This window comes from Austrofundulus limnaeus, unplaced genomic scaffold, assembly GCF_001266775.1.
Source record: "Austrofundulus limnaeus strain Quisiro unplaced genomic scaffold, Austrofundulus_limnaeus-1.0 Scaffold123, whole genome shotgun sequence".
Taxonomy (NCBI): Eukaryota; Metazoa; Chordata; class Actinopteri; order Cyprinodontiformes; family Rivulidae; genus Austrofundulus; species Austrofundulus limnaeus.
Window position 1 is genome coordinate 1,082,071 of NW_013952525.1, and position 10,241 is coordinate 1,092,311.

The window sequence follows — 10,241 nt, forward strand, 5'->3', positions numbered from 1 at the left end:
AATAATAATAATAATCATCATCATCATTTCTTGGGGGTGTTAGGGTGCAGCATAACTGGCCGCAGGTAGCCCATCTCTGATCTATGTTTACAGATAAACACTTGAATGCAAATGTTTTGAAAAGGCAACTGTGTTTCCACAGAGGGATCAAATGGTTAAAGCTGAACACAGGAACCCTCCATCCCCAGAAGGCAGCCCTGTGGTGTTTGTGGACAGATACCTGGAAAAGCACATTACTCCAGTCACTCTGAAGTCTAACATCAGGACAAACCCTCTGTACATGGACATAAGGCCAGTGGACACTGTGGACAAAGACAGATTCAAGCCTTCCTGGACCGTCAAAGAATACGACACACAAACAATCCACGGCAACTTGGCAGAATATCTGAAGGTAAAGTGTGGTGAGTCAGTGGATGATCAACATGTTTTTATTGCTCAGCGCAGCATATTGGACATTTTTACACAGAGTTGTAGTGCTGCTCAGCAGTAATGCAGTTGTCTCGATTAAACAATTACCTGAAGGTGAGCTCAAATGTAGAAAAGCTAAAATATAAACAAGTCCAGAAATGGTGTGTTTGGTATCTTTAGTGTCAGTCAGTACAGAAAACAGTGATCATACATATAGATGATGTCAAGCATAAATAATTTCAGAACCTTTTAGGAAATAATAAAATGACTTTGATCATTTCTAGGACTCCATCAGGGACTAATGTATAACTTATGAGTCTTTAAAAACAGGAATCACAAACAGATCTGATGTTTATGCTACTTTTTTATTACTCAGGGGAAGGAGAAAACTCCAAAAGATCTGGACTTTTGGCTCGAAGACCTTTACACACCAGGATTTGACTCGTTACTGAAGAGAAAAGAAGCAGAGCAGAAGAGGAGAAAACTCTGCAAAACTCTTTCTTTAATCGTTTCTCTTTTTTGTTTAATCCTTATTATTATTATTGTGCCTGTTGTGGTTCTACAAAATAAAAACTGATCTCGACATTGTCACATTATTACAATGTCATCTCTTCTATGTGAAGCAGGCCAAACTTTCATGTAACATGTGTGAACATGTGTTTAACAGACCTGTAACTATGATCAGCAACACTTCCACATATGGTGAAAATTTTGAGCATGTTATAAATCATACACTGGTATGATAATGTGTTGGTAAGTTTATTTTAATTACACCTTACTTCCATCAGTGTTGTTTTTTTCATAAGTCGATGCTGAGCATCTGTGTGCTGCCTCTGTTGCTGTTTGCTCCAACATGCTGACAGAAGATCTGCAACAGTCCAAACGTGTAATAAGCTCGTTCATTTTACAAGTTAGGGACAATTTATTCAAGTTTCATATTTGTTGAAGACATTAGAAACATGATCACGTCCAAATGAAGCTTCTAGCTGATGCTCTTTCTCTTCTGTGTTGGAGAAAATGTGCAGATGTTAAGTTGACCAACACATTGCTCTGTGGTGTGGTTGGTAGAGCAGCAGCTTTGGGACCAGAAAGTCTCAGGTTCAACTCCCAGCCATGCCCATGTGTTGTCGTGTCCTTGAGCAAGACACCCAAACGTTCCATGGCTGCTGCTCCACTTGGGTGTTTCTCACATGTGATGGATCAAATGCAGAGCACCAGTATCATCATTGCATGAGAACATGCCTTGATGACAAACAAAGCACATTTACCATTTTTGCCTTTAACCAAGTCAGCTGTTGACATGTTGAAATAACACAACTGTAAATCAAAAACCTATTTATTTGTTTCCTAACTGTAGACAGGAGTTTTATGGATTTCTGTTAACAATAGCTCACAATGTGTAATTCTTCCATTTGGGACTCATTTGTTGAAAGATTTGTATTTGTCCTGTACAGACTGCAGCTCCTCCAGTTACCACAGACTTCTTGGATTAACATCGTTTTCAGATGGTTTGAACAGTTTCAGTGAAATGTTCAAAGTTTGGAAATTTATTTTATAATCTAATCCTGCTTTAATCGTCTTAACTTTATCTCTGGTCTGGCTGATGTTCTTTGGTCTTCATGTTTTTATCACAAATATTTTATAAAACACCTCTAAAGCCTCCACAGAACCGCTGGATTTATACTGAAATTACAGTAAAAACAGTTGGAGTTGATTTAATAATTAGGTGAGTTTTGAAGTTTCAATTTTTTATTTTATTTTGGAGGGGTGTCATCTTAGTGAAGAGGGCTGAACACATACACAAAACACACATTTTAATGATGTCCTACTTTGTGTTTGTCGGTCATAAAATCACAGTAATAATTTTGTCAAGGAGCTTTTATGAATGGAAATGGAAGAAAAATAATGTTGCTTTTGAGCAGAACTTGCAAGAAAATTTCTTGATAGAAGCAATGAATTCATTGTGTGAAAGTTTCCACACAAGTCCAGACATTTTGAACTGACAGCTTCCTGGACAGGAAGTGAAACATATACAGTTCTTCTTTTTTTTTTTACCTTTTGTCACCACCTAACCTTTTATCTTCATAACAGCTGATGTCTGGAATGTGACAGTATGTGCAATAAGGACAAACAAAAAGAAAAACATGTTTTGGTACATTTTAAATTTAGTTATTTTCAGAAACTTCTCATAGTTTAAAAAGAAAACTAATCATGTTGTTTTCAGGATCATTATTTGATTCAGACGCAGACTTTATCACCCAAACCATAAAAGGTGGACGATAATCTTATCACCTCTGCGGGTTTGTCAGCAAAATATTTCACAAACCAGAGAACAGATTTTTTAAAATCTAAGAATTCACTGGATGTACGATTCAAGACGCGCACCAGCTGACTTTAGGAAACACAAAAATGGTTTTAGTGAGCTATTATTGGATGTAAAAGTGGAATCACACTCAACACGCAGAAGTGCAAGATGCTTGATCAAAGCCATGCTACAATCAACCTTTTCTGTTAGCAAAATATTTCATGAATAGGACAACTTTAGTGAAATTTTCAGGAAGTAATCATTGGGTTTGCATCTGAAGCCGATTCACTTTTAAACTCAACTCCATTCAAGATGGCAGCCATGTCAGTTTTTCAGAATTTGAGCTAAAATTGACAAATTTATTCTTAATATTTGACAAAAAAAAGAAGCTAAAACTCCAAAATAAATTTATGATAAGATGGTTTTAATTTTAAGAGTTGTCTGGCGGCACGCATTTCTTAAAGGAACGTAATCACTAAATATAATTGTTTTTACAGCTGTAGTTCCAACATACTGTAAAAGAAATAAGAATAAAACCACAAACAATCTGAAAACAACAGATTTTATTTGATTGATTTATTGCAATAAAGATATACAAAGTACTGGTACTCATAACTGTTAAAATGTTAGAAAAAAGCATTTCTGTAACTGTTAACAGTGCAGTGTATCAAAACGTCACCGTTTCTCCAGCTGGATTGATTCCGTTCACATTTGTGTGCAAGCAGAAGAAAGCTGCTTTAAACTGCTCGACTTCATGTCTTTCTCTCCAAAAGGCTTAGAAAAGACAGAAATTTAGTGTCAAAAAAAAAAAAAAAAAAAAAAAAAAAAAAARAAAGAAAATCTGCTCAAATTAAAAGGCAACAGAATAACAGAAAAAAACACCAACATGCAAATTAACTTACAGCAAAACCAATAATAATAATAAAAAAATACTAAGAATAAAGCACATCAATTCATGAGCTAAAATAAATATTTCTTCATAATGAAAACTGACATAATTAATCCACTCTCCTACACTACAAAGTTTATTTACATGTTAGTTTATGTTGTGGAAAAGAGCTCAACCTAAGAGCTTGGGACCAGAGTGTGTTTTTTATATTTTATTTTTGTTCACATTTTTTAAGAATGACCATTTATCACTTTGGCTCGACAGATAACAGATTTAAAATGATGGGGAGTGGGGGGGGGGGCATTTGGCAAAAAGAAAAGCAGCATTAATGCCTCAGTTCTGACACGTGTACAGATGATTTCTGATTTGTGGAATGAAATTACTAGAATTAGTTCATAAAAGACAAATGAAGAAGTCAACAAAGACAAACACTACTTGGCTGTAAAATGTCCGTACGAGTATGTTCAGTTTATTCAATGCAACAAAGACAAAGACGTCCTACAAGTCAGATTGATAGATATACAAGTGTATAGAGCTATATATAGTTTTCTTTCATTTACAAATATAGAATAAGTTGTGTTTGTGATGTTCTGTAACAGTAAAGGTTTACAGTGTGACAATGATCAGAGAATCAGGCTTTTACTTGCTTTGGGGCACAAAAGCTCCACATCTTTTCCGTCCTAGCTCCCTTATATTCAAGTGAAGTCTGAAGAGAAGTAGGCAGTACAATAGTTTTAAGCAGTTAATATGCAAATAATCAAACATTTTACAGTCTGCAGAAACAGGTGGGCTTGTTCTGTGAGGAGAGTTTAACGTGTCTGACTGGAGTATCTCACTGGGCTGTTAGAGACCTGCTGAAGAAATCTGCACAGAAAAAGTCAGTTTTACTGAATTTGGAGTCAGAGGCTTGTGAAACTGTATTCTAGGCCGGTGCTTTCCAAACTTTTCACCTTCTGACCCAAAACTATGGCTCGTGGCCCAAACATTACTGGCATCGAATCTTTAACAACCCTATTAGAGCTCATTGACAAGCCAAACAACTTTTACAACAATATTTATTGGTTTACAGTTATTTTTTTTGATAATCATAGGAAAAATATTACATTGCCAATCCTTTTTTTACACCTTTAATCTGATTTTTGGAAATTATCCGAGGACCCTAACTTCATGACCCACATTTGAGTCACAACCCCAACTTTAGGAACCAGTGTTCTAGGCCGTTCCCACAGAGTTGGGACAGAGAATCTACTGCAGGTCCTGAAACACCAAGTATTTAAAATAGATTTAAAAGTGATATTTTATTCTGTATCGTCGCCACATTAGAAACAGAGAACTTTAGTTATAAGTGATTAAAAGCTGTCGTTTGGTTTCACTGACTCTCAGATGTCAGTGTGCTTCAGCCAGCTGCTGTTTACACTGTTAGCTTGGGAGCAACAAAGTTCAGTCTGTGGAAAATATTTTCTATCCACCTCATGTTTATGATTTATTGTACTGGGGTATGCTTTAGAAATAAAGAGAATCATAAACAGACCTGATTTTTATTAAAGATTATTGATCACTGATGCAGTTTTTAGGCCTGGACATGTTTTCAGTCAAAGTAAAACTCGTGTTCGATACAGGTTGGAGAGCCCCACAAGTTTTTTAAGAGAAAACTTGGTGTTTTTAATAAGTTCAAAACTAAAATGGCAAAACGACACGTTTCTGTGGTTTCTGTGAGGAAACCGAGACCCCCAGTAAACTACCAGACGTCTTTGCGAATGCTGTTCTCTTACTTGTTAGCATGAGTCGCAGCCCAGTGAGATACTACCTTTTCCAATCAGATCAATCTGCGTCGTTTCATCACATTGAAAAGGTCCTCACCCCACATGTTCAGCCGTGTGGGGGTGTTAACGGTACATCGGGTCTTCTACACAAACTAGTAGAGCGTTGGGAGGAAATTGTGCTGTAAATTTGTCTGGGACTAACTTGTGCCTTCAAGCTTAAAAAAGAGATCTACTTTCACCCCAGTTTGGTCTACATCCTCTCCGTGTGAATGGTTCAGGTGAGACTCGATGAGGCGGGCACACGTTCCACTGCTCTGTGCTTATTGCAGTCCATGTGGAGAATAAAAACCAAAAAAAAAAAAAAAAAAAGAAACCGTCTTGAACTTGAAGCGTTAGTGTTTTTACGATACAGTACATTCAGCTAACCTCATGAGACATTGTAAAGAAGTTGCATACCGTCATGGACAGATTAGATGGAAGTAAAGTGAAGGCTTACCCTGCTCGTCGCTGGGGGGGAAACAAAACTATTTTTCTAACTCTTTGTTTTGCAGCGGTTTCTCATCTCAAATCATAATGCCCAGAAGCCAAAACAGAGCTTTTATTCTGACAATTAACTGTCAACAATCCAACTTCTGAATACAATATCCTGCAGCGAATCACGTGATCTGAAAACCAAGATAGAGTCGATTATTTTGAGAGTAATGCACTTAAAACTGAGCTTTAGTTCCGGTAAGATTAAAGCCAACCTGAAGGTATTTTGGAGAGTTTTCCTCCCATTTATCCACAGAAGTGTTTCGACAACAATGTGTTTGTTATACACCTTTAATGATTGTATAAGCAACAGGTGTGGATGTGTCTCCAGTTGTGTGCGCTCACTCTGTACACGCCTTTGGAGAGAACGTAACTATACCGCTCCGAACAACACCGCAAGTTCTACTTTCAATCTGGACCTGTTTATGGCTTTTAGTGGAGCCATGACGCCCGAACAAAGGCTGCAGACACGTCTAAGGTTCCCCCTCCAACGCTACTAGAAAAGCTGGACTATACGTCTTCGCAGCTCATTATGCATAGAGGTAAAAATTCCCTCAGCTGAGACACAATCTGAATCTTCATGCATGAGGACTTTACACAAAACCGGGCTTTTTGGGGCCGACACGAGCGCAACACACACGTCACCAGCAGCGCGCAGCGACAACTCCAACAAAACTACGGTGGCAAAGAAAAGGATCGCGCACGTACAGCTGATGTGTGCTGAAACCTGGGACGCGACAAAAGCTCGGCATCTCCGTTTACCAAACCACACGGCCGGCGTGGCTTACGGGAACGGAAAACAATCGTTAGTATCATTAAGGCAGGGTTTTAAATAGCTTCTGAGGAAGGGAAGAACCGTTCATGTGGACAGAAACATTGCTAAAAGGAACACTTAACTTAGTAAATCAGCAGCTACATGAAATAATCGTTCGATCCTGACAAGGCTAATGAAGCATTTACATCATTACAACAACTTTCTACAATCTACATACAATCTCTTCCAGGCACTGAGCCTAAAAAGGTAAATTGTGTAACTGAGGCTATTTAAAAGATTCAACAGCTCTATAAAGGAAGACCAAAAGTGAATAAACAAAAACAAAGCTATTACCCGAAATAAACCCGCAGATTACAGAAACATATCAAGAAATGACTACGTGTTCATGCAACCAAAGTGGACACCCTTCGTTAAACTCCTGCCATCCACTCCCACATTATCCAACTAAAATGGAGCCAACAAGAAAAGCTCTTTAAAAGGAATCCACCAATATAATAGGTAATAATATCAATCTAGTTCGAGATTATAATTATTTCATCGGATCCAACTAGAAGGCACATCCGTAAGGCTTTAGAAGGTGTTGCAAAGCGTTCTGCAAGGTTCCCTACAATGGTTAAAAAAAATTAAAAATAAAAAAAATAAACAAGGTGATTATTGCTTCAACAAACATGACGACTGGTCTGAAGAACTGAACGTTTTCATGTCAGAACAACAGAGTTAATTGTTTACGCCTGCTTCAGAGCCTGAGACACATCAGTTTGAACAAAAATGACCATTTTATTTAAGAAAACTAGAAAAACTTGAGCTACTAAAAGAAAAACCTTGTGGATTTAAAAAAAAAAGAAGAAGGGAGCTGAGTGGACAATCGTACAGTCAGCTCCCACCCTAACCCTGACATTCCTCCAACACATGTAGAGCTTCTTCATTTCAACCACTCTCACTTCCTTCGTATGTACTGACAGCACACCAGTGGCTGGTTTCTACTGTCTCTGGAGTGTGTGTGGTGCACCTTTTAATTTGGATAGGAACTGGGATTGGTGAGGGGCTCTGCGTCCAGAGGCAGCGGTGGGTGTGAGACTCAAAAAACATGGGGCTCCGTCCCTGTGCTGAGAGCTTAGGAGTAGAAGGTGAGGACGCTCTGGTGGTTGCCGCGCACCAGGATGATGGGGGGCAGGTCCTTGGACAACACCTCCAGCCAGGCCATGTAGAGAGCGCTGGACACGGCACCCTTCCTGGCTAACGGCAGGCTCCTGGAGGAAGAAACAGAAAGAAACAAAAACTTTTACAGAGAGCTTGCAAAATCTGTTAAAAGGTAAAGTGAAAAAAAAAATAGGTAAAGTGAGGTAAAGTTCTCCTTTTTTAATTTAATTGGTGCATTTTAAGTGTTTTTATTAGTGGTTCATATAATTCTTTTATTTCTAATTATGTCAGTTTTGGTCCTCCGTACTGCAGAAGCCTGATAATCATCTATTCATTCATACCAGGTGTGTTGGAGCAGAGAAACAAGTAAAACATGCAGGGCTGCGGCCCTCCAGGACCAGGACTGCCCATGCCTGGTTTAGGCCCTAGTCTCTGACAGTCCATTGGTCCATTCTACATTTATTAATCATAGTTAAGCAAAGATTATGTAAAGTTTGTTTATCATAAGGCCATCATTGTTTCACAGCTTACTTATTAAGATCCAATACATTAAACAGGAGAGCTGTTAGCATACAGTCCCAACTCCTAGTGCTGGGCGGTATACCGTTTTGTACCGAATACTGGTTTTTATTTTTTTAATATGAATTTTTTGAATACCGGACATTCCGGTTTAAATAGCGGAACGTTTCGTCGCGGCCGCCAGTGAACTGTTGTTTCCCGGGGGACATTTTTCCTTGCTGCACCGCTATGTGCGTTAGCATGCTAATGTTTGGAGCAGCTAGTTGCAGCCGCGGGTGGCAATTCCGCTGCTTATTTTGACTGACGTTTAAAAAAACATCCTGTTTTCACCGTCGCTGAATGTAGTAAACACCTCTTCAGTGACGTGCACAGTTAGATTTAACGCGGTTAGTTAATATGGAGACGTTATGCTGATGGAGACTTAACGTGGTTCTATTGTGAAAAGCCTGCAGGAAGTAGTTCGTAGTGGAGTTGGAATTGACTGGTGTGCAAGGTGAGTCGTGCTGATCAGCTTTAATAAATAACATAAAACAATAAACCCGATCATAATMTTTTCTTAACCCTCCTCCTTCACGACTGGACCAAAATGCATGACTACTGTCTCCAACCACCAGTCAGAGAAGAACAGACACAGAGGAGGGAAACAGAGACACAGACAGAGGTACAGTAAAAGAAAAAACTCAATAAGCAGGGTTTGTACATTTTATTATCAGCTGTGCTGTGATGAAAAGAAAAATACTGTCAAATACAGTGAAACAGGTGAAAATGTTGAAAATACTGTGATATAAAATTTTGATCATATCGCCCAGCTCCACCAACTCCTGCTGAAGAATCCACACAAACACTTGTAGAAACTGCTGTCTGATCACAACTTTGTGGGTTTTCTTCCCCCACACAGCAATAGTGAAATATGACACACAGTAACTTACATGACGATGAGGTTGGCTGTGCTTGAATGCTCCTGCAGCAGCTCGTTCAGTCTGATCTGGCGACTGGTCTGAAAAACATACAAGTTCAAACGTTCAGGTTTCAGCTTCCTACATATTTATCAAATAAAACCATCTAGTCTCTCCCTCGATGTCTTCGTGCTGCAAAGTCTGAAGAGAGATAAAGATCCCACAGATCTTTGCTGTGTCCTAATGTCAGTGCTTTCATGTCCACATTAGGACACACAGAGAAATAAAGTAACAGTTCATGAGTAGAAAGCAGAGCTCAGACCTTGGCACGATACAGCTCCAGCTCGTTGTCTGTGATCCTCCACGGTTCGCTGTTTTTCAGCCGCTCAGCTGCCTCTAGCTCCAAGTTGTCTTCCTTCAGCCGATATGGCTCAACCATCTCCTCAAAGGCCGCCACGCTGTGTAATAACAATGTTTTAAACATCAACAACATGAAACATGAGAGGCTTCAACTGTGTCGCTTCAAAAAAAACTATTATAATAAATGTAGACAGTGATCAAATGTCAGAGAGCTTCCCACAGGTGTTGGCTACAGCAGAGGTAGATCAAAGTGTCACTTCCTAAACCCGCCACACAAGGGCAGCACTAATTATTTATTCCTTTGCAAAAACACACTTCTCTGATAGTGTTCTAAGACAGCGGTTCTTTACCTTTTTGACCTCGGGGCCCAATTTGTTGAACATAACACAAGTCCCAGTCAGACATTACTAATGTACTGATCAAAATGATACTTATTCTAAATATTGGTTTAATTTTTATTGTATTTACATCATAACTAAACTATCATAACTAACATAACTAAATTAAATACACTTACAGTTTAAAAGTAAAACTCCTGTCAAATAATCACAAGACATGATTATAACAAATATTTTTATATTGTAACCTGCTCATAACAATTTGAACAAATACAATGGTCAGTCAACAGACCACTCAAGCTTATCAACATATACAG

At 38.6% G+C, this 10,241-nt stretch overlaps 2 protein-coding genes across 3 annotated transcripts in view; one reads left to right on the plus strand and one right to left on the minus strand.

Moving 5' to 3' along the window:
- minar2 (membrane integral NOTCH2 associated receptor 2) overlaps positions 1-991 on the plus strand; it is a 5,562-nt gene extending 4,571 nt beyond the window's left edge. The window contains exons 2-3 of the mRNA XM_014015090.1: positions 143-391; positions 785-991. Of these exons, the coding sequence (XP_013870544.1) occupies positions 143-391; positions 785-985 (450 nt within the window). The 3' untranslated portion in view covers positions 986-991. The remainder of the gene's footprint in view (positions 1-142; positions 392-784) is intronic.
- A 2,268-nt stretch (positions 992-3,259) lies between these two features.
- Positions 3,260-10,241, minus strand: part of slc12a2 (solute carrier family 12 member 2) — a 70,954-nt gene continuing 63,972 nt past the window's right edge. For both annotated transcript variants that reach the window (XM_014015140.1, XM_014015138.1), the window contains exons 26-28: positions 9,549-9,684; positions 9,260-9,327; positions 3,260-7,921 (exon numbers count right to left, since the gene is read on the minus strand). In XM_014015140.1, the coding sequence (XP_013870594.1) occupies positions 7,786-7,921; positions 9,260-9,327; positions 9,549-9,684 (340 nt within the window). In that variant the 3' untranslated portion in view covers positions 3,260-7,785. The remainder of the gene's footprint in view (positions 7,922-9,259; positions 9,328-9,548; positions 9,685-10,241) is intronic.